Raw genomic sequence first — 24155 nt, forward strand, 5'->3', positions numbered from 1 at the left:
TCCTAGAGCAGGAGAGTAAAATAAACCAACAGGAAAGGAGGAAAAAAAAAAGTAAACTATTCACAAAGGGAGAAAGCAGTAACCTGCAAGAGTGAGATACAGGGGCAGGGGGCGCCGGGCAGTGGATTTAAAATAGGGTGACTAGTTTCTCAAAATCAAAAACTGGAACAGGTCATAGAGACAGAAGTAGGACTACAGTCTGCAGTAACCGTCAACATAAAACTGGGACTATTTGTCAGCCGTCATAGACATAGAGAAAGGATTACAATGACAGCTGCCTCCACAAGACACAGATGAAGAATTAGAGACGACAAATCAGATGTGTGACACAGACCGCAATGGATTTTTAAGCTAGCAGCATGTGCATTATAGGATGTGGGGTTTTCGCTTTAACAATGCCAAGAATGGCCTCAAAACTCTTAACTTGCATTGTTAGCGCAACAGGAATATTCACATATCCTCTTAGACAAGGCTCGTCAAGCTTGGCTGGCTACTCGCAGTAGGATCTACCAATGGGGCGACAAATCTGGTAAAATGTTGCATCGATTTGTGTCAGGGTTCGCTTCGCCCCCAGGCCCTCCCGGGCGTTGTGGGGTTAGATGGGCTCCCTTTGTCTGGCGCGTCGGCTATTGCACGTAGTTTTGCCGAGTTTTACGCTCAATTATATGCCCCCACGGAATGCCTCTCGCCAAAAGTCATTGATCGTTTTTTGGCCGATCTCCTGCCAAAGGCGCTGCCGGATGAAGTTAGGGAAGAACTGGAAGGCCCACTTACTGAAGAGGAATTGGGGGCGGCCCTGGGAGATCTGAACGCGGGTAGGGCACCAGGCCCTAACGGCTTTCCGTGCAAATTTTTCCAAAAATATTTTCTGCAGCTGGGGCCCCTCTACCGTAGGGTGGAGGAGGAAGCCAGGGACCGATGGTGTCTGCCCAGTGACTGGAGACATGCGGAAATAGTGGTCTTCCATAAGCCCGGTAGACCGCCGGAACACCACGCATTGTATCGCCCCATCTCCCTCCTGAATGTGGAGGCCAAGATATTAGCTAAAGTATTAGCGAACCGCCTGCGCCCCCATATAGCCCGACTTGTACATCCGGACCAGGCTGGGTTCATGCCCCAGCGTGCAACCCGTCCTAATATTAGGCGGGCACATGTGGCTGTCGCGACGGTTCAGGGATTGGGGGCACGGGCAGTGCTTTTGCTGGCGGATATGGATAGGGCATTCGATTCCTTGAGTTGGGTCCATCTATTTGCGCTTCTGCGGCGGTTGAACCTCGGACCTCATTTCCTGTCCTACCTGACCCTGTTATATACTGATTTGATGGCATCAGTGCGAGTCGAGGGCTTTGTCTCTTCTGCATTCTCTATTGGACGGGGCACCAGGCAGGGGTGTCCGCTGTCCCCATACCTTTTCGCTCTTGCAATGGAACCCTTGGCTGCTTGGGTACGGATGGATGCTCAGGTGACTGGTTTTGAGTAGGCGCACTGACTTTCTGATCGCATCGCCCTGTACGCGGATGATGGTTTTTTTTTTTCTTACTAACCTGGAACGAACGGGGCCCCGGTTGCTGCGTATTATGCAGATCTTTGGGGAGATGTCAGGTCTTTATATGAACCCTCGGAAATCCACCCTGTGGGTATTGGGATGTCAGGGCGAGCTCGGTTCTTGGGCATCGTCGGTACAGGTGGTATATGGGGGCATAAAATATTTTGGGGTGTATCTGTCCGATTCCCCCACCACGGCTTGGGAGCGGAACCTTGCACCTGTATGGGAGCGTGTGCGTGAGGACATTAAGACCTGGTCCCACATGCCTCTGTCCATCTACGGCCGGTCAGTCATCTTTAAGATGGTAGCGCTCCCGCGACTTTTGTATCAATTACAGAGTCATCCCTACCCGATTCCCCCCACAGTGGTTCCGGCTGGTGAATTCTTTCCTGGGACAATTTCTTTGGAATGGCGGCACGGTGAGGTTGGCGATCCAGACGTGCTTCCTATCCACGTATTGCGGGGGACTGGCAAATATTTGATCTTATTATGTAGCATCACATCTACTTGTCTTAAACGAGTGGTGGTATGGGGACAGAGCGGACCCGGCATATGCCGTGGAGCGGCACTCAATGGGTGACCGGTCCCTGCATACTCTTCTTTACTCTGCTCCGCTGAGACGTCCCCTTCCGCCTGCCACGCGGATTATTTTTCAGCTTTGGAGGCAGGCGTTGCGGAGTATGGGCTGGTGGAACAGATTGACTCGGGAGACCCCATTATGGCACAACGGTCGCTTTCCGCAATTACTGAGTCTATCTGGGTTTCGCGATTGGGACAACATTGGGATATCTACTCTGGGGGACATTATGTGGCGCACAATTTTAAAATCCTTTCAAGACATCCAAAAGGACTACCAGATGCCAAAGATGCAATCCTTTAATTATCTGCAATTTAGCCATGCTATCTCCCCCAGCTTGGAAGGCCTGGACTCGCTGCCGGAGTTCAGCCCAGTAGAGGCTAAGGTATTTATGGGGGACCTCCTAGACCATAAGATCTCTAAAATCTATCAGTCCTTGGTCACACACTGTTCCCCCTCATTGCAGCATTTGAGGGAGGCCTGGGAGGGAGATGTGGGTTAGATTGAGGAAGAGGACTGGACGGAAGCCTTGGCTTCCCCGCGAGGGGCGGCTATTGCAATGAGCCTGCGGTTGATCCAATTCAGGTACCTCCACCGGGTCTGTTTTACCAGGGTTAGGCTCTGGAGGGTGGGCTAGGTGGCTTCCCCGGTGTGCCTCCGTTGTGGGCACGAGGAAGGGACCCTGTTACACACCATATGGCACTGCACAGCGCTAGCATGATTCTGGAGGGGGGTTCTGGCATGTCTCTCTGAAGTACTGGGGTGGGAGCTCCCTAGTGCGCCGAAGCTTGTCCTCCTACATGTGATGGAAGGGATCGGGGGCAATATCTACAAGCGACACCTCATGCTCATGCTCCTAGGTTTTATGTTAGTGATCCAGCGGAAAAGGGCACATTTTTACAGATCCTCCCTGCGTCACAGTTCCATCACCACACTTATTCATTCACACACGCATTCAATGGTGGGGCCTATAACACCAACATTCACACTAACGCACTTGTATGTGCACACAGGGGAATGATTAATCCGCTGGATATGTGGGGGGGTACCTTATTACCTATAGAGAAAGAAATATGTTACAAGATTTTACATATATACATCAACACCTATAGAATCCTAACCTTAACATCAAGGCACTCCACCACTTGGTCGAATGGACCAATTAGTTGGACTGCTTGATGGTGATTTAGAACCAGCTAAAACACATTAAAGCTTCAGAATTCCTATTCGATGCCCTATTTAAAGAAACCACAAACTCATTTTCAGTTAATAAATGTTTAGTTTATCTAATTAATTACTTTTAGTAGCATAATTTGGCATTTCAGTCAATCAAAGTTCCACATTTAATTAATCAACACAAATTTACATGACCTTTATATTTACATATTCTTGCTATCAGGGTTATTTTCTAATTCAATTGGCTCTGCATTACACAAGTTCTTTGCTCAATCGTCTCAATCAGAAGTAGGCCAAGACTCAAAAGTCCGGGAAAAGTTCTTTGCTCGGCGCGACACAGTCCCAATGATCTCCAAAGGACCAAGTAATCGCGCATGCAAATCGATCACGGAACGCACTCTCCTCCGGATATGATCTGCACTCCCTCTCTATTCTACTACCCTTTTTATAATAAAATCCTGGGTAACATGAAACATTTCTAAGACTACGAGAGCATACGATTGGTCCATTTACTGAAATTTGCAATTTTGGTCCAGTTTCTCACTGACGTGGGTTCCCAGTAAAGTTGCTGGGTCACTTCCTCAGTCTATGTCGTACTCATGCAACATTGTTGAATCTTGGTTATGTGTGACTATTGTTCCCTTTAGTGATTTTCACTGACTGAAGTTTGGCAGTCCTCCATGTTCCTATCCTTGACCAGGAACACCGTGCTCTGAACGCAAAACGTCACAGAAGCAACATAAATCATGCAATTTTCTATTACCACATCTCCTATTGTTAATATGAGTACCATATTAGTCATTAAGTTATTCTGCCATGCAAATAGCAATGAGTCCCGCGTGTAATTTGCGTTTACAAAAAATGCATGTTGTTGGTTAGTATAGCACAGCACACAGTTAATTCAAATTAAAATATAAATCGATTACGTAATTAGTATTTTCATGCAAAATAGAGAAGGTATACAAAATGTTGCTTTACCTGCTCCATCAATGCCCCCTTTGGTGATTTTTAATATCACCACAAATTCCCATAAATTTTGATAAAATTTATAATAGATATGAATTCATTTCTCTTAAGTTTTGTTAGGTCACATGATTGCTTCCCCTGTTACATCCTCTCTTGTCTTTTTATATACATTCTCTTTCCATTCTTCTAATTCTATATCTTCCATTTCTCTTTCCTTTCTTTCTTTCTCTCTTTTCTTAGCGATTTCTCTTTTTATATGATTTTGTAATTTTCTTCTTTTGCAACATAAACATCCTAGTCTCAAAATTAATACTAAAAATATCACACATGTTACTGGAATTAGAATTTTACCAATAAAGGTACTACCTAATTTTAGTAAAACATTTTTAATAGTAGAAAACCATTTTCCAATCTTTCCCAAAACACCTTCAACCTCCAATGGAACAATCTCCTCATGCAAATCAGGTATATTCTTAATGTATGTCTTTAAATCTGGACTTTCGTCAGGAATATAAGTACAACAATGTTGAACCTTCAGCATTCCACAGACTCATCCCTCTTTGGCCAAAATAATATCAAGGGCAAGTTGATTTTGCATAACCATGGCTCGCATGGCAACCATTTCTGTATTCACTAATAAAAATCTTCCAGCAGTGCTTGTCGATAAGCGATCCATTACTGTAGACAATTTTCTAATTTTGTGTGCATTCAGAGATATTCCAACGGCTGGTATCAACGCTCCAAAAATATCTCCTACAATTTCTGACCAACTTTCCCTCCTTCTACGTGTTAGTTGTCTACCTATCTCATGTGGACCATCTTTTCCCCTTCCCACATGAAATATCTTTGGGAAGATCAGGCCTAGATAACATGTACCATACCAATGGTCCGGTAATCAATAATAAGCTTTGTTCCCACAGATAAAATATAATCCAGGGAATACTAGATAATTTCCTCCTTTAACCCCCATCCACCCATGATTCTAGAAGTATCATGGCAGTCACTTGCACCTATGAAGTAATTATCATATACAGTTTGATTTCTTCTAATACACAATTTCCCTTTCGGAGGCCAATCTAAAGCCATAGCTGGACTAGTTTCTCCTTTCAGATGTTTCTCTTTTTCAATATCCAGCAAGTTTATAGACATTGGCCTAATATTGGCAAAGAGGGAGGTGACTAAGGGGCGGAAGTCGAAGGTAGGTCCAACACACCGGAGATGGCTGAACGAATTCCTAAAATGGGCGGCTAGTGAGAGCACACTCAGATATCAACTAGCTCGCCGCAAACCAGATGAGCGAGCTCAGGAAGCGGCGATGGAATGGGAAATTTTAGTGCAGGCCTTGCGTGACAGCCTAACTATGGGGGAGGAAGACGAGGAATCTGATGATGCAGTCGATGCAGTTGTGGTACCGGCTCCCCTGCCAGTCACACACGCTTAGTAATTAATGGAACTCTCCTGCTAACCACCACACATACCGACTCTTCCTGGCTAGGCGTTTTGACTTAGCCTCTTCTACACATAACTAGTTTTGTCTAAACCCAAGGCTTTAGGCGCCTACTTGGTTCTTTACGGTTATGTCTTTAATTCAGTAATTTCAAAATTTTCTTCTGGAACACCTTGGTTTCCACAATTTGGCATTTGATCGTCTTTCACTTTACTCTCAGTCATGATTCAGAATTTCCTGAACATCCGTTTCTTCCCCGATGTCGAACAAGATAACTCTCAGGATTTCCGATTCTTCGTCTTCCTTCTGGTATAATCACCCCTAGATCCCCTTTGCTGTCTGCTTCCTCTTGTATTTCAGGAAGTGCCACATACGACCATTCTGGTGACTTCTACTTCTGGTTGGGTTTCCTAGTCCGTTTTCTCTCCTCTGACGGTGTCTGTTCAATGTCTTTTGATTTCTCTTGGCTAGACACCTCATTCACTTGTTCAGCTCTGGATGACCTTACTCGTGTCAATCGGTATCTCGATCTCTTTATCTTGTTTGGCCAAACTTCCACCTTTGCTGGCCTTTTCAACGTATTTCCCTTTTCACTTCTCTCAGTTCTCCATGCTCTTTTTCTCAGAACTCGACCTTCCTGTACCTCTTCGTCACTGTCCTCAGATTCAGTTCCACCTTGACTCTTGTTTTCAGTAGTTTTTCTTTCCACAACTTCCTTTTTCTTATCTACTTTTGTCCCTCCTCGTGTTTCTTCCACACAATCTTCCTGCTGACTAACTGTCCCTTCATTTACCTGGATGTGTTGTTTCTCTACACCTCCTCGGGGTTCTTCCACAACAATCTTACCCTCTCTCTCTGTATCTAGTACCTCATCATCTACCTCTGTGTTTTCAGGTGGAATGACTCTTGTTTTTGCATGTGGAACTTCTTTATCAAGAATTTCTTTGACAGTCTATTCACTGTTTTCTTTTACACTTTCAGGTACTTGTACTTGTTCAGTGTCTGATTCTGAGCTAGTGTCAGAAATCTGTAATCTCCTTCTTAATGGTAGATTCTCTGGTGCTATAACTGGACTTGATTCTAACTCCCCCCTTCCAGGAGTTGGTCCTGTTCTTGCTTCTTCTGAATCCGACTCGGAACTGGTATCAGATTCTTCAAAATATTCCTCTTCCCTGTTATCCGCTGGATTTGGAATTCGCAAGGTATGACTAGCATGAATCCAATTCTTCACTCCTGCACATTTAACAGCTGTCGTCGTAGTCAAGATTACCTGACGTGGTTTACCCCACCGTGGGACCAGACAATTTCTTCTTCTATGCACTTTAACTCTCACCCAGTCACCTGGACTTAGATCATGAGCTGGCTTCTTTTCAAGAGTGGTTGCATCCGATCCAACCTGATGAAACACAGAATGAACGGAATCAGCCAACCCCTTGCAATAATCCAACACCAAGTCATCAGATATAGGCAATAGTTTGTTGACAGAAATAAAACCATGTCTCATTGCCCTCCCCATTACTATTTCATGGGGACTCAATCCAGTATTCCTATCAGGGATATATCTAATAGTCATGAGCACTAGAAGCAAGACATCAGGCCATTTCAATCCTGTGGCCAAACACATTTTTCCCAATCTATTTTTAATGGTGCCATTTACTTGTTCCACCACACCAGAAGCCTCTGGGCGATGAGCACAATGCAGTTTCTGTTGTACATTCAATGCTTCACAAATCAGTTTCATGATTTCATAATGAAAATGCTTCCCTCTATCTGATTCGATCGTGACTGGAAAACCAAATCTGGGAATTAACTCTCTCAATAGTAGTTTTGCTACAGTAATTCCATCACTCCTTGTCAGGTATGCTTCCACCCATTGAGAAAATAGGCAAACTACCACTAGAACATATCTCAGTCTATTGCAGGGGGGCATTTCAATGCAGTCAATCTGCATTCTTGTGAAAGTCCCTCCTTCTCGTCCTAACGTTCATAGGCTCACCACTGTTTTCCTTCCAGTATTATTTTGCTGACATACAAGTCATCTTTGACACTGGCTCTCAGCTACAAGTCTAAATTTGGCGTTATACAATGTCTGTTTGAAAAGTCTGATCATAGCATCCCTTCCTACATGTGCCTGTCCATGATACATCCGTGCCATGGTAGAAACCATGCTATCAGGCATGACTGGCCTTCCATCCCGATAAACCCAAACATGATCGGTCTCTCGAGGTGCACAACCTGCTTTTATCCACTGTTACCTTTCCTCATCTCCTGCTTCTTCTTGTAACTGCCTTACCTCCTCCCATGTATTCACAGTGTTAGTAAAATGTAAGGGACCTGAATTCATTTCTTTTTCCCTGCCACGATTCACCGAATTCTGGTTTTGTGCACAATATTGTGCCATGTCGTTAGCAAACTCGTTCCCCGCTGATATATAATCAGCGGTTTTAGAGTGAGCAGCACATTTTACTACTGCCAATTGCTTAGGCAGCTGTATCGCCTCAAGCAACTTTCCAACCACTTCTGCAATCCTTATAGGAGTTCCACTCGATGTGGAAAAGCCTCTTTGGGACCAAATTTGCCCAAAGTCATGCACCACACCAAAGCCGCACTGACTATCAGTAATCACAGTGACCCTCCGAGTCTTTCCCAACTTGCATGCTCTTGTTAATGCAAATAGTTCAGCAACCTGGGCTGATTTCACTCCTTTCAGACAAGATTCTTCCAATACAGCTGCTACAGTACACACTGCATAGGCTGCACTCAAAATTCCCTCGTCTGTTCTCAAGCATGACCCATCCACAAATATCACATAGTCACTTTCTGTCAAATGTACATCTTTTCTATCAGGGCGTGGCTTAGTACAAAAATCAAGCACTTCCAAACAATCATGATCTACATCATCCCTGACTTCCACTTTCTCAGCATCAGGTAACAATGTTGAAGGATTCACATTGAGACACCTCACAAGGCTCACGTTAGTTGCACCTAAAATGACTTTTTCATACTTAGTTAGACGACTATGCGTCATAAACTGATTGCGACTCCTAGTTAAAAGGATCGCTACGTCATCAGGCACAAACACTCTCACAGGATATCCCATCACAATTCCTTCACTTTGTTCTAGGCTCTTACAAGTAGCTGCTACAGCTTTCAAACAATCAGGCAACGCCACAGCTACAGGATCTAATATAGCCGAAAAATATGCAATTGGACTTCTCAATTTTCCATGTTTCTGTACTAATACGGAAAGCGCACATCCATTTCTTTCGCTGCAATAGAGCTCAAACTCTTTTTCATAGTCAGGCATGCCAAGAGCTGGTGCTTCACACAAACCAATTGTTTAAAAGCCTTCAACTCCTCTTTATTCAACTCAATGGGGTCTTTCACATCACTCTTTGTCAAACGTACCAGAGGTTTTGCAATCAATGAGAAATTACTAATCCACTGACGGCAATATCCAACCATTCCAAGAAACATTCTCACTTGTCTTTGACGCTCTCATTCCTTTGATTATCCTGATTCTATCTGCAGTCACTTTTCTTAGCCCTTTTTCAATTTTATGGCCTAAATACTGTACTTCTTTTTGACAAAATTGCAGCTTTGACGGGGATACTTTAAGTCCTCCATCTGCTAAATGATTAAGCAATGCAACTGTATCCACTACACAAGCTTCTCGAGTTCTCAATGCCACCAATAGGTCATTGATATAGTGGACTAATACCGAACTTTCGGGCATTTTTAAATCTTCTAGGGACTTCTTCAGAATTTGATTAAATATCGATGGACTTTCTGTATACCCGTGTGGGATTCGGCACCATGCCAAAGTACGTTCTCCAAACCGGAACGCAAAAATCTGTTGGCTATCAGGGTGCAATGGAAAAGAAAAGGAAGCATGACACAAGTCAATGACTGTGTAACATTCTGCATCATGAGGAATCTGATATAGAATCACAGAAGGATTTGGTACGATGGGACAACATGATACAACGATTTTATTCACTTTTCTCAGGTCTTGCACTATTCTGGAAGTTTTCAAACCCATAATTGGTGAATTACATGGGCTACTCATTATTTCTCTCAAAATACCTTGTTCAACATGCACCGTCCCCGATCTCCAATCATCCGAACCGACCTCTTGCAGTGTTCAGGCATCCAGCGGGGGGGGGGGGGGGGGGCGGCGACCGCGACATTCACCTTCCACACTTAATTAGAGCAACCCAGCTTTGCAGTGGCCAAACCGAGGGGCAATCACGCAGTCACTCCACCATCAATCTTCCAGGACATCATCTTGCGTGGCGGAACCCGAGCCGCACCTCCATCGATCGCACCCCTCAGATCACAGATCCCAGGAGAGCCCCCTGGCCATCATACGATGGGTCCCGCCAGTTCCTCCGTGCATCTCACCCTGGCCCGGCAACTCGTAGCCTCACTCCAGCGCGTGCAAAATAGGGGAAAGGGAGGCGGCTCCGAGCTCCCCAGTAGTGCCAAAGGGTGTCCCACGATCCAGAGGCATATGGCACCTCGCACAGTTCATCTCCCGGAATGCGTGTTTGGCGCTGGGATGGCGCTTACCGCTATGGTGTGGGTGGACAAGGCACGGTTCCAGCCATCAGACCGCTCCCTCTATGTCAGCAGCCGCCATTATGAAGTCCAACCTCCATGCTGGACCGTTAGGTGGGACGGCGCCCTGCATATAGCGTCTACACAGCAGGTAGGGCTCTCAGCCGATATCCGGAGTGCAATATAGCAATTTGTTCCCCCAGGCGCAATTCAGGCAGGGCGCAGGGTCTCCTCGTTGCGTCCCACCGTCACTTTCCGCTACCTCCGCTCCTCAATTTGTTGTGTCTCATAGGGCGCCGCCATCTTGTTCGCGCTCGTCCGCCGCTCCGTCTTGGCTAATTTTTCGGATTTGTCGGCTTTAGTGGCACTCGGACCTCCTCCCGCCACTTACATCGCAAAGCCTACGTGTTCCGATTGCAGATTTCGTCGGTTATTCTGCCATGCAAATAGCAATGAGTCCCGCGTGTAATATGTGTTTACAAAAAATGCATGTTGTTGGTTAGTATAACACTGCACACAGTTAATTCAAATTAAAATATAAATCGATTACGTAATTAGTATTTTCATGCAAAATAGAGAAGGTATACAAAATTTTGCTTTACCTGCTCCATCATTCGCAAAGAGGGCTATAGCTAGAGCCTGGAAGGCGGTGGTTGCCCCTTCGATTTCAACTTGTAAAAATGGGCTGGACTTCTTTATGGGCCTCGCAGTCCCCATCTTTGAAGCTAGAGGGTGCCCCCGGAAACATTATAAGATCTGGAGGTGCTGGGTGGATTATCGGGGTCTGGAGCTGGAGCTTGCGCAGGGGGGCCGAGACCCAGAGTAACCTGTTGGCCTCTCCAGTATCTTATGCTCTTTCCATGTAGTGCTCGCAGTTCCTCAGCGGGAAAGGGTATTGTGGACGTTGAGCTCTTGTGTAGATCAATGGCAATTTGGGTTAGTGATATTTGGTTCCGGAATAGGGAGACGGTGCGCTGGGGGGTGGGGAGGGAGGGGATGTTGGTTGTTTTGCAGGGATGGATTTTATTTGTATTGCTCTTCATATTCTTTTTTTCATAAATGCGTAAAATCGTCAGTCAATTTTTGTATCTTATATGCGGCAGATGTCTCTGGGACACAGAGATCTGCATTGTATGTGCTATTTTGACAAATAAAATCTGTTTAAAAAAAAAACAAAAAAAACTATTAACTTGCAAAAATTGCTAAAAACTTGACCCACACCAGAAGCTGAGAAGGGGAAGAGGAAGAAGGAAGAGAAAGGGAGAGAAAAGGCACTATGATGCAGGAAGTAGGCCTGTTTATGCCTCAGAGATGAGTGGAGGGCTTAGAGAAGGTCTGTCTGCGCCTCTGAGGTGTGGGATGGGCTGTGACTATACGCCTGTCTGTGCCTCCGAGATGGGGGTTGGGGAGGGGGGATTGTTGCATTTCACAGATACCAGGCAAACTCTAGAATAGATGCAGTATGTTACTGGTGATGTCTGCTCTCTGTACGCTGCTGTCGTACACAAGTGTCTCCTGTTCAGCAGCTTTAAAAACACCTGTAGGCACTGTGTATTCATCCATTCTTTGTCGTGATAAAGCACATGACATCATAGTGCTTAAACATTTTTCCGAGAGCATTTTGGGGAGTACCTTCCTTCAGGGGGCAGTTACTGTCCAATTACAAGCCAGCATTTCTGGTTGCCTAGTAGAATCGTCCAGCGCCCAGCTTCCTCCCAGGTAGGTGGTCTGAGTAGTGTGGAGAAGGGTACTACAGCACGGACGTGTTGTAGGTCACAGCAAGCAGAGCTCGTCTCTGACCCTGTGTATCTCACCCAAGCTTGTCCCATGAGACAACTGCACCTGCAGACGTCTCACCGCTTCTACGTCTCACAGGACCTTCAGATGTAGTAGAAATACTACCCAAGCAGGCTTGGAGGCTGCAGTAACTTGACTAGGTCACCACTCGTCACGCATGACACCCGCCACTTCCCCCACACTCCCTTCCACCACTCAAGCGGCCTGTGCCGTCCCAGCACCCCAAACAAGGCAGCGCGCTGAAATCCCACACAGTGCTCTACAAAGACCAGGTGACATGACAGAAGTACCCCTAGCTAGAGTGGAACACACGCAAAATCGGGTCAACACCCATCAACTTTCCGTTATTTATTTTTTTATACTTCTTTTTTATTAAACAATAGTCAGCTTTAACATACATGGTCATTTGCTTACAATGGGTTGCATGTAGTTTCATTAGCGTACACGTTCTGTTAATCAAGACCCGTTCGTATATTAATAGTCAGAATCTCCCGATCACGGAGCCCACCCCCCCCCCCCCCCAACTGGTCAATGCCCCCCCAATCCCCATGTAATCTTCCCATCGCTTCCAAACTCTTTCCCATTTCTTGGGACATCCCCGGCTTTCATAAATTGTCTTTTAACTTTCCATTGTTTTGATCAAATAAGGTGTATTACACAAATGGCTAAAAAGCTTGCCCCTCCACTTCACGCCAAAAGCTGAGAAGAGGAACAAGAAGGAAGAGAATGGGAGACAAAAAGGACAAAAATTATATTGCAAAAGAGATCTAAATGGCAATTAAAATCTTCACGTTGCGAGTCTTGTGCTGGCTTGCAGGCTGGGAGGGCAAGTCTTGTGTGGCTTCAGAAGGGGTACCTCTGATGCGGAGACAGGGTCTTGAAAGTGCTGGTAGGGCTGGGGCATGCAGAGACATGCAGGTTGGTTTCACTTTTTGCTGCTGCAGTGCTGGTGGATTCTTATGCAGTCCCATTCTCGCTTGCTTTAAAGGGCAGAGCAGGGTCACACTGGTGGCAGGCTGGCTGCATCTTGCTGCAGGCGGTGAGAGCAGGGTCATGCTGGCCACAGGTGGTTCCAACCACCTGTTGTCCCGATGGCTGGCATGAGGATAATGTTGTTGGTGCTGTTTGTACAAAGAGAAGGCAAATCCTGAGAGAAAATGGCTCTTTTTAAAGGATTTCCCTTCCCGCTACAATACTCCTCTAAGTGACGCCCCGCTGTAACAAAGAGTGCAAAGTGAGGATGCGCACCGGGACACTATTTAAAAAACTGGGACATTTCTCTGTTTAACCCGGGCATTGTACAAAAACCGGGACATTTCTTTAATTTGGAGCAAAGTGTCAGGGCACCTGGACACTGCTCCAAAAACCGGGACCGCCCAGGGAAAACCAGGACATCTGGTCACCCTATTTAATAGGCCCAATGTGCATTCAGTCCTACATACCCTTGGTTTATTGGTGCACTGACCTTTATTACAGCCCATCGCGGGCTTCTGAGAATTGCTTCGGGCACCAGCACTCTTTGTTTTACAAATTAGGTGCTGCTTGAAGCCGTGGCCAGCCTCTGGAGGGAGACAGAGACCTTGTAATCCAGCTCGAAGTGTATGTGTTTATACAGTATAAATTGTCCCATTAACCCTGCTTGAAGTGTGTATATACAATATTGGTTGGCCCTTTATTCCTGCTTAAAGTGTGTATATACAATATTGGGTGCCCCTTTAATCCTGCTTCATTCAATCGGGGGTTTGTACAGCGCAGCTACTCACCTGTGAGGGTCTCCAGGCACGGGGAGGGCAGCTCCGTTGGGTGCTATGATCATCTGAAGAGCCAAGTCTTGAGGTCCTTCCTGAACTGGGACAGTGTAGGGCTTTGTCCGAGGTGGAGGGGGAGGTCGTTCCAGGTCTTGGCTGCGTGGTAGAAGGACTTTCCACCCGTTCTGGTCTGTCAGGGTGGGGGGGGGGGGTTCCGAGGGCGGGGCCACCAAGTGTCGTCCCATGCTGAGGGGGGAGCTAAGGTTGAGGACTTCTGTTTTCTCGGAGTTGAGTTTCTTGAAGTGCGTATATACAATATAGGGTGCCCGTTTAATCCTGCTTGAAGTGTGCTCATACAATATTGGGTGGCCCTTTAATCCTGCTTGAAGTGCGTATGTACAATATTGGGTGCCCCTTTAATCCTGCTTGAAGTGCGTATGTACAATATTGGGTGCCCCTTTAATTCTGCTTGAAGTGGGTATGTACAATATCGGGTGCCTCTTTAATCCTGCTTAAAGTGTGTGTGTATATACAATACTGGGTACCCCTTTAATCCTGCTCGAAGTGTGTATATTCATGTAGGGCGCCCATTTAATTCTGTTTGAAGAGTGTGTGTATATAGTAGTATATTTGTCCTGTAATTCTGCCTGTAGTGTGTGTGTGTGTATATACATAGTATAGGGTACCCGTTATTCATGCTTGTAGTGTGTGTAGGTGTTGTAGAGCTGCACTTGTTGTAATGCTGTCTGTAGGTATTTTGTAAAGGGCAACCCTGTAATGTTGCTTGATATTTGGTATATGGTGCTTGTGCTTAAAGTTTGAATGTGGGGGGCGGGTGGAGGGTGTTACAGATGCCATATAATCCTTCCTAAGTGTGCATAGTACAATGTGGCCATGTAACCCTACTTAAAGTGATGTGGTGTAAGAGAGTGTGTGTAGGTAGTACAGGTACCCTGCAATCATGCTTGAAGTGTGAGTGGATATAATAATGGGTGCCCTTGAGACTTGCTTGAAGTGTCTCAATGTGTGCAATATGGTGTAGGGTACCCCAGGAATCCTGTTTGAAAACATATATAATATAGAATATGTTGCTCGTTTAATCTTGTTCGATATCTGTATGTGTATATATATATATATATATATATATATATATATATATATATATATATATATATATATATATATATAGATATATATATATATAGATTAGGGTGTCCATGTGATCCTGCCTAAAGTGTGTGTGTGTATATGCATATCATACTTCAGAGATGGATCATATGCTGGACCAATTGTACTAGCATGAAAGCAAGCAGCAGTTCTGCATTAGTAGCAGATCTGCCTGTCCAACCCCCCTCTTAGGTTAATAGCCTGTGCCGGGAGTATTAAGGAAATTGATTTGACACAAATGGGGCACATCATCAAAGACACACGTGTTTAAGGCACCCCTGAGCTTCCCATGGCTGGTCCACCTCCAAATGATCAGCAAAAGTGGAAGAAGCAAGAGGACCAACAACATATGCCCCCCAAGTCTGCTTAAGCCCTGAATGAGCGCTGCAGATCTACACCACCAAGGTTGCTTTTTGCCCACCTACGGTCACTGACTGGTGTCATGCTTTTTAATTGTATTGCAAAAATAACAGTTGATGGACAGAATGCAGAACAATGTCATACATTCACCCCAGTACAGAGATCTGGGCCTAAATCCATCGTTTTTTTGCTCACCATGCCATTCCAGTTTGGACCCAGCCATATGCAAATCAGTCTTAACCCTGTGCCTCATGGGTACAGTCCAGCCCGAACTGCCAAGCCAGGTCCTTCCTGGACTGGAAACAAGCATCCTAGGACCGGTTTCGGGATTTCACCCTTCTTCAGCCAGGATAGCTTGATTCCAGTGGCACAGTGAGCCCAGGAACCACATCTGGGCATACCTGGCGCACTTAGGGCGAGAAAGCAAAAGACACACAATTGATGGACGGAATGCAGAACAAATCAAAACATGTTCGCCATGCCACTGGAATCAAGCTATCCTGGCTGAAGAGGGGTGAAACCCCGAAACCGGTCCTAGGATGCTTGTTTCCGGTCCAGGGAGGACCTGGCTTGGCAGTTCAGACTGGACTGTTCTCATGAGGCACAGGGTCAAGGCTGATTTGCATATGGCCAGGTCTAAACTGGGGTGGCATGGTGAGCAAAAGAATGATGGATTTAACCCAGATCTCTTGCCTGGGGGTGAGTGTTTTGATTTGTTCTGCATTCCGTCCATCAATTCTGTGTCTTTTGCTTTTAATTATATTGAGCAATTCTTGGAATTGTCCTAACATTACTATATTTGTAAGCAGCATTTTAAATAGGTGCCTTTGAGATATCTTTTTAAAAATATATCTTTTTGAGGGTTCAAACAGTTAAGTACTGCTTGAAACAGGCGATCGGCCGACATGGCCAGCGTCTGGAGGGAGAGAGAGACCTTGTAATCCTGCTCGAAGTGTGTGTGTGTGTATGATATATGTTTCATTGATCTTCATGCGGTGTCCATATCAAAACATAATGAATATATATTGTATTTCCATTAACCAAGGCCTTCCTAACTTAGCTCCCTTTTCAACTGTGTACTCTCCGTTCAAAGGGGATTGCACCTCCTAAGGTACTAGTGGTCCAACGTATACCTGTTTTACCTTCTATTCCACCAGAGTAGTGGGCATGCTCACACTACGCTGCCGGGCCAGCCGACTTGTGCTATGAATGTTAGGAGTCATGTTTTCAGGGATGGGGTTTTAATAAAATGTAAAGGACATGTTGGTCTAGCCGATTCTGCTGCAAAATGACAAGACGCAAGCACACCCTGGAAAATCCTCGGGGTGTGGGTGCCTCAAAATATACTCCAAGCATTTGTAGGTGCATCCTCATATAAAATCTATTTTAATCAGGGTGCCATGGTCAGCTGGATTGCAACTAATCCTATTGCCTTCTTACAAATCATAAACACTCCTCCTGAGTACCCATTCCTGCATTATCTAAACTTTTCTAGCCTGCCTACTCATCCCACTCCCATAAATCCCAATTTCCCCTCCTGTGTAACCTCTACTTTAACTCTCACAATATCTCACCTCCTCCTCCCTATTTACTTACCCATTTTTTCCACTTGCATGAACTCACTCAAATAGTTACAACTAACTCCTATTAACTTAATCCAGTAGTGGAAACTGGTGAAGAAAAGGCTTTGATTTCCTCATAAAACTAGACTAACCAGATAACCAACACATGTACAACAATATCAATGGATTAACCACTAACATCGGGTTACAGAGTAGCATGCTATTCACCATGAAGCATTTCAGTGCCTGATCAGGGGTAGTAAGTGCTATAAAAATGCAATTACAGGATGTGATCTTAATGTCATTATCACCAGTTATGACGTAGACCTAGAATAATGCAGTCCAGAGCATGTTCTTATAAAGGTAATCAAGATAGGAAGGCAGCCATTAACGTGTCCTTGTGTGTTCTTGCGCATGTAAAGTGTTAATGAGATGGGAGTAGAGGTTTCCACAAAGGTAATAGATATGATGGAAAGGTCAAACTGTGAGCCCTGTAACTGCTGGGCACAGGATACCAGGGGTGGAGGAGTGAGAGCACACAGGGTGGTGTTAGATGCTGTAGCTGTGACTGATCCCCGTACCAACTACACATACATTTGCACATCTAATCTAATGTCATTGCACACAGGATTTGTTTTCTATATCCTGTGGCACAGCGGCATTTGGCAGTAATAATTAGCAAATCGCTTTTTGGGGGCACATCCTCTCCTCTGCTTGACAACACTGAGCACTTTGCGCAAGTCTTAAAAGAACCAAGCTAACATGAGCCGGCTTGTTATGGAAAGTCTTGTGCGTTTGATAAATAGTGCAGACGTTATTAGCAGTAATAATGTTTTTGTTATGGTAAAGTGATAATATGTGCAGCATTAATACCATAATCTCTATTGTGTGTGTGTGTGTGTAAAGAATATATATATATATATATATATATATATATATATTCAGCATACGGTTCAAGTTGTTTTCGGCAAAAACCACACTGCACTCCCAGGGGGATTGTTTCATTCGGCTCTTTATTGATGAGTTCACATCAACGCGTTTCGATGGCCTCTCGCCACCTTGTATATAAATATATATATATATATACATAAATATATATTTGCGATTGTATGTATATTTTTTTGCATAGATAGATGGCTATTGTCATGTTTTCCTCCTTCACCGTAAATGAACGTTGAAATAAAAATCCATCTAACTTTGTTATTTTGTGGAGATAAGTTTAGATTTCCACCTGCTTTTGTCCCTTTCTCTTGTTATCTTCTGCCTTACCCATGTTATCTTCTGCCTTACCCCTGTTATCTTCTGCTTTATTTACCTTGGCCAGCTTCACCCTTTCCTCATCCTGTCCACCCACCCTACTCGCGCTCCCTCCTCTCTCCGCCTCCATGTCCCGCTCCTCTTTCCGCAAGTGCCTCACTGTCTGTTGCGTTTACCTGTGCTCTCCATTGGTTCTCTTTGCAGATGAACACCACGGCTTCCACGGTGTCTGCCATCACCGCCCCAACTGAAGGAAGACCGTTCCTTTCCAGTCTGGCGGTGGCAGCGCTTCAGAGCACCCTCTCCCAGCTTACTACCAGTTCGCTGCCACCTCAAGTTGTCGCTATGCCCCTACCACTGATCGACGCCCAGAACGCCACCGATGGACAGCAAATCTTCCTGACGACCCCCGCCGCGCAAGGGATCTCTGGAGTCTTTGTATGGTCAGCATTGATCCTGACTTGCCACCAGGTAAATCACCCCAATGATGATGAAGGATACACCACAAATCTAATTGTTGTGTGGTGCTCAGGGTAGTCCCAGGAGCATTTTCAGCTTCTAAGTGCCACCGACCACAAAGGAGAGGCTGGGAGAGTGTATTTTAAGCCGAAGACATTTGTTCAAGTAATAGCTCGAATCATAATCTCTTGCCTTTTATTTGATGATTTGATCAGCTATATTTCTTGCTTGAAGTTTCCTCACCTGTAAGTTCTGTAATGTTTTAGAGACCAGTGTTCTCAAATGGATAGAAGAAGTAGAGGGTAATATTACAGATGCGCCTACTGTAAATGTCGCTCCTGTTACCCACCCACCTGACATCACGGCACGGGGACGATATCTCTGACTGTTACCAGCCAGGTTGAACTTTGTTCCCTGGCCTGCTGATAAGTTGCTCATTCCTATTCCCCTCCCCTTCTCCTGTGACTTAGTTTATCGAACGCATGAGTCACTGTGTGTTTGAGTGCCATTAATAGATAAGTCATGTGTGGATTCTTCCTAGTCCAAAAGGCGCCAAAGCCGGAGGGCGTGTTTATCAGCATGTTGCAGTGAAGTAGAAGTATTTAACCTTTTTTTTTTTTTTTTTTTTTTTTACTTTTTACTTCCTAGATCTACCTGCACCTTAAAAACTATACGGTCCCCAATGAACAGCGATACATTATCCGGATACTCTTCATCGTTCCCATTTACTCCTTTGACTCTTGGCTCAGCCTCTTGTTCCTCGGCAACAACCAGTATTACGTCTACTTCAATTCAGTGCGAGACTGCTACGAAGGTGAGTACCATCAGCGTTACATATACACAAAGCGAACCTGCGATTGGGTCACCAGAAAGAAGAGCCCTCCTATCCAATACTAACGATATTCTGTCGGATGATGTGGAGACCACAAATCCCTACTGGATCTAACCACCCTATGGACAAGCAAGAAATACCATCGACTGGTCACCTAGGAAATTTATACTGCTTGGCTTCCAGTCCTACTGTTTTATTACTGTTCTAGGCAATGATTCTGCTTTCCGATAGTAACTCTTTAAGACTCCCTAAAAATGATCCTAAACAAATTCTATCACAGATTTCCAAGTGGTCACAGAAAGATTTCCCAGTTCTTTCGTACGAAACCCAATATAATCCAGTTGGAAGCATTTAACACTCCCAACGAAATGCAGGGCTACTCTGCATCGGCAGTTGAACTATTCACGTTTATTTTATTTTCTCTCGAGCTGCCAATTCTGAGCGCAAAGAAGACAGCCGGGGGTAGGGGGATGTGACATGTGGCTGATGGAATGTTCAGGTCAAAAAGAGAATTCCGAAAAAGTTCCTCCGAGTGTATCCACTCAATAGTGGTTGACCATGTCAACAGCAGCAATTGTAAGGTTGTGAGAGTGCGAGCCTTTTAATAAAAGGTATGTGGGCAGTGACTGAAAGTTGAGTCCAACCATGAGCCTATCATGCAAGTAGACTGCATTGCGGGACGTTACATGTAAAATAATTAAAAAGCTTTGGTTCCCATCCAAATAGAAAAAGTGGAGTAGTGTGTGTGATGCATAACATTTGTTTTGAACTGAGCTATTCACCCATTCAATGAATGTCTTTATGCAGCAAAAACTGAGGCGAAACGTGTAGATACACTGGGCCCATCCCGTCTGTCAGCCTTTGACCTCCTGAATTACCACTGACCCAATGTGCTGCCCAGCTTTTCTGTGACTTGCCTAGCATTAAGAGTCTGTTTCAATCAATCAATCAGGGAATTGTAAGCCCGCTACTCACCCGTGAGAGTCTCAAGGCGCTGGGGGGGTTGGGGGGATACCGCAGATCTGTTTAGCCGAAGAGCCAGGTCTTGTTTCTTCTCAAGTCCGTTTAGGACATGTTTAGCACTTAACCCTCACCCTATGTGCCGGCAGACTGTACTATGCTGCTTCTCCCTATGGTATGTTATTGGGTTTCATAAAGCGCAAACAGCTGCCCAAATGGGCTTTGCAGCGCTAACAGAAAGAGGCTGACAGCATGACTGGGAATGGCCTAAGTAGTTTGTCTTAAGAGGTCCGTCTTTAGCTGCTTCCTGAAGCTGAACAAATTGTTGTTGAACTTAATGAATACTTTTGAGAATATTGGAGCCACTCTGCGCCCTGTTTCTTCCATAAATGAATGTCCCTGGCATTTTGTCTGACTTCAGCGAAGTCCTTGGCTCCCTCAAACCTTAAGTATGCTTCCGCTGCGGGTACGGACTCCAATATAGTAGGCTTCATATAATTTAGTCTCCAGATATTTATGCTCCAACAAGGACAATGATAACAATGGCATCCGATAGGTTTACACTGGGGTATGCTCCCTTGCTAGAACAGTTATTTAGTATTTACATATTTGAAATGTCAGCGCATACAGACTAGTATATTAGGCGCTATACAGATGTAATTTGTTGTGGTGTGCAGCATTGGAAGCCAGCACCACCTAAGAGGTTCATTTCCTCTCAAAACCTTTAATGAAAGTGAAACATCTGGATAACAGGAGATGACCTCAGCACAATGGAACTTTACTAAAATAAAAAGGGGATTGATTACCTTACTGAAATTTAATCCGTTTTTCGCTGCTGAAGTGAAGACTGAAAACAGACCTAAAAGTTGCAAGGACTCCAATTACTATAAAGTTATTGGCTTACTGAAGGCACCTCCCCGTGAGGAATCTGACATCTTTCATTGGGTGTAGCCACAATCTGCATTAATACTTTTGAAACTGGCAGAAACCTGACAGAACTATCCTACTCTCCATCCATGTTCTGAGAGTAGAAATTGGTAAGCTTCTCAAATCCCTTACTTGAAGGCTGCTAAGAAAGATGCTATTTCCCTCCACTCATTGGCAGCTGGTTACCAATGGCCAGAGTTAGAGTTCTCTACTAACTACAAATCTTTACATTTCTGGAGGAAAATGTAAGTCCAAAGTAGCATCCACAACCTGAATTTCCTCAACACTACTATCTGAAATGTGGAGAAATTTCCGCAGTTAAAATCTACTCATTATGAAGAGATTCCTAAAGAAATTTGAGGATTTGCAGTCACTACCAAACTCTAAATCCGGTATTAAGCGTATTGTATTCAAATCTCACCTTCTTCCATTTGTGAATTTAAATCCTTTCCATATAGATAGTGACTATTTAATCGGCTGCATAGTAAATCGTGAATGTTCTCTGCTATTTAACCAGCTGCTGGTTGAATAGTAAAGATTCTGCACTGTTTGGCCAGCGGCCTTGTAAATAGCACAGAAGCTTCACCATGTACATGGCCACTGGCTAACTAGTGGAAGTTCGGCACCGTTTGGCAAATTCCCAAGCAAATAGCAAGGAAAATTTACTATTTACCCAGCTGCTGGCTACATTGTAGAGATGATGTACTTTTTGGCCAGAGGCAGTGGAAACTGAAAAGAAACTTTACTATTTACTTGGCTTGTGGCTAAATAACAGTGTTTTATGTTCCCCAGAGATCAAGCAAATAACAAAGGAATGTCTAGATTTACCCAGCCCTAGGCTAAATGTAAAACATTAGGCATTATTTGTCCAGTGGCGAGGCAGAAGGCTAAGAGACTTCACTCGCTACCCTTTGCTAGCAAATAGCAGATATTATGCACAATTTGAACAGTGGCAAAACAAATAGCAAATACGCTTCATTATGTACATGGTTGCCGGCTAAATAGCAATTATTTGGCTGGTTGCCTTCCAAATACCAAAGAAATTTCAATATGTACCTGGCTGTTCGGTTGGGTAAATACAAGACATTAGGAAAGATTCAGCCAGCGACCTTTTAAATATCAAACAAATCATTGTTTTCCTGGCCACTGACTATATAAAGGAGACTATGTGCTGTTTGGCAAATATGCCATGGCTACTGGTTAAACAGCAGTGTGTGCACAATTTGGCCAGTAGAAGTGTATATATCACAGAAACTCCACTATTTACCTAGCTACAGTCTAAACAGCGAAACAAATGTATTATTATGCCTAGCACAGATTTAAATAGGCAGTTATTAGCAGGAAGAACTGAAAACAAGGCGTGAACACAATTGGCAACCATCTCCCTAAGCAAGTTTGTGCTAAACCGGAGTTAAGTGCAGTTAACATCCAAACAGCACTACCTCCTAGTTCAAAGGTCCCAAAAGCCATCAAAGAGAATGTGTTACAATTGAAACCTACCCTCTTGTAGGCAGGAAGCAGGTAGCCAGTTCACATAGGATAGTAAGGTAGAATTATTGCAGACATTATAGCTGTGGTTACAGGTTACAAGTTATAGATACATATCCCCACCAGGAGCAGCATCCTTGCTGCTCAGCCCTCTCTCTCCAGCTGACACTCTTACAGGCACTCATTAACATTCCATGACGTCACCACACTGGCTGAGCAGCAGGACATCGAGAATCTATGTCGAGTGTGCATTGCAACTTAACAACAGCTTATAACACATCTCCTCCCCTTAATCAAAATAAAACAAATAAAACAGGACGTTGGATGGAAAATAAAATATTCAATAAGTCCTATCAATTTTCCACACTCTATAAATTATTCCTACATACATGGCAGGACCAGGAAAATATTCACGCCCTCTGCTGCACTAAACCCTTGAACAAATTAATGAAAATACAACAGGACGTAAGATGGAAAATAAAACAATGCATAAGTCCTATACATTTTTTCCACACTTTATAAATTATTCAGACCTATCCCACTCTATAATTTATTCATACATACATGGCAGGACCATACATCATCGCCCGGCAAAATTTGAGGGGCTTTGTTCCAATTTCATGATGTAGGGATGGTAAAACTATATAGCTTTAAAAGCTAGAATCGATGTAACTAGCCAAATGTCAGTCAATGTTCTGTCAAATGCCTTGGTAGCTGTGTTCAACAAGCAAATATTAAATATAATTAAGTGACTGCGTGGTTGGTAAGGATATCGTCATTTGAGCCCAATTCCTTTAAAAAGAAGTAACCGGGAGAGTGGATTAAGGATATATCCTACGTAATCCGATTTCCAAATTTATGAATTTTAAAAGTCAGCCTCTGTGCATTGCCTTTCTTTACAAAGTTGATGTCCTATACTCATGGTGACAGATGTAGACCACCTTGCACAATGGGTATCGATTATTCAAGCTACATATTTTACGGATTTTTAACTAGCTGTGCAGCACTGTTTTTATACTGCCAGTACATGGACTACAGAGTCAATAAGTATAGGCACGAAGGTGCACTACGGTTGTGACTCTATGCAGTTTATATTTTCTGCATGCGACTAAGGTGCAAGCGGTCTTTCAACAGGCCACTTCCTGGTGCCATAGACTGACAATGAAATGATTCTTCCTTCTCTGTGCCGATGGTGTGGTGCTTGTGGTACTAACAAAGAATGTATTGGGAACTTTATAGAAACATTTGAAATGTTTTCAGAATAATCATCACAAGAGTTTGAGAAATTAAAGGAGTGGGATTATTTCATTTCACTCTCAAGATCAG

The 24155-nt window shown here is 44.3% G+C and overlaps 1 protein-coding gene across 1 annotated transcript in view; it reads left to right on the forward strand.

Annotated features, from left to right (window-relative positions):
- Positions 1 to 24155, forward strand: part of TMEM184A (transmembrane protein 184A) — a 139274-nt gene that overhangs the window by 67271 nt on the left and 47848 nt on the right. The window contains exons 2-3 of the mRNA XM_085629241.1: positions 18368 to 18634; positions 19271 to 19436. Of these exons, the coding sequence (XP_085485367.1) occupies positions 18368 to 18634; positions 19271 to 19436 (433 nt within the window). The remainder of the gene's footprint in view (positions 1 to 18367; positions 18635 to 19270; positions 19437 to 24155) is intronic.

Source organism: Triturus cristatus, chromosome 10, assembly GCF_964204655.1.
Source record: "Triturus cristatus chromosome 10, aTriCri1.1, whole genome shotgun sequence".
NCBI lineage: Eukaryota > Metazoa > Chordata > Amphibia > Caudata > Salamandridae > Triturus > Triturus cristatus.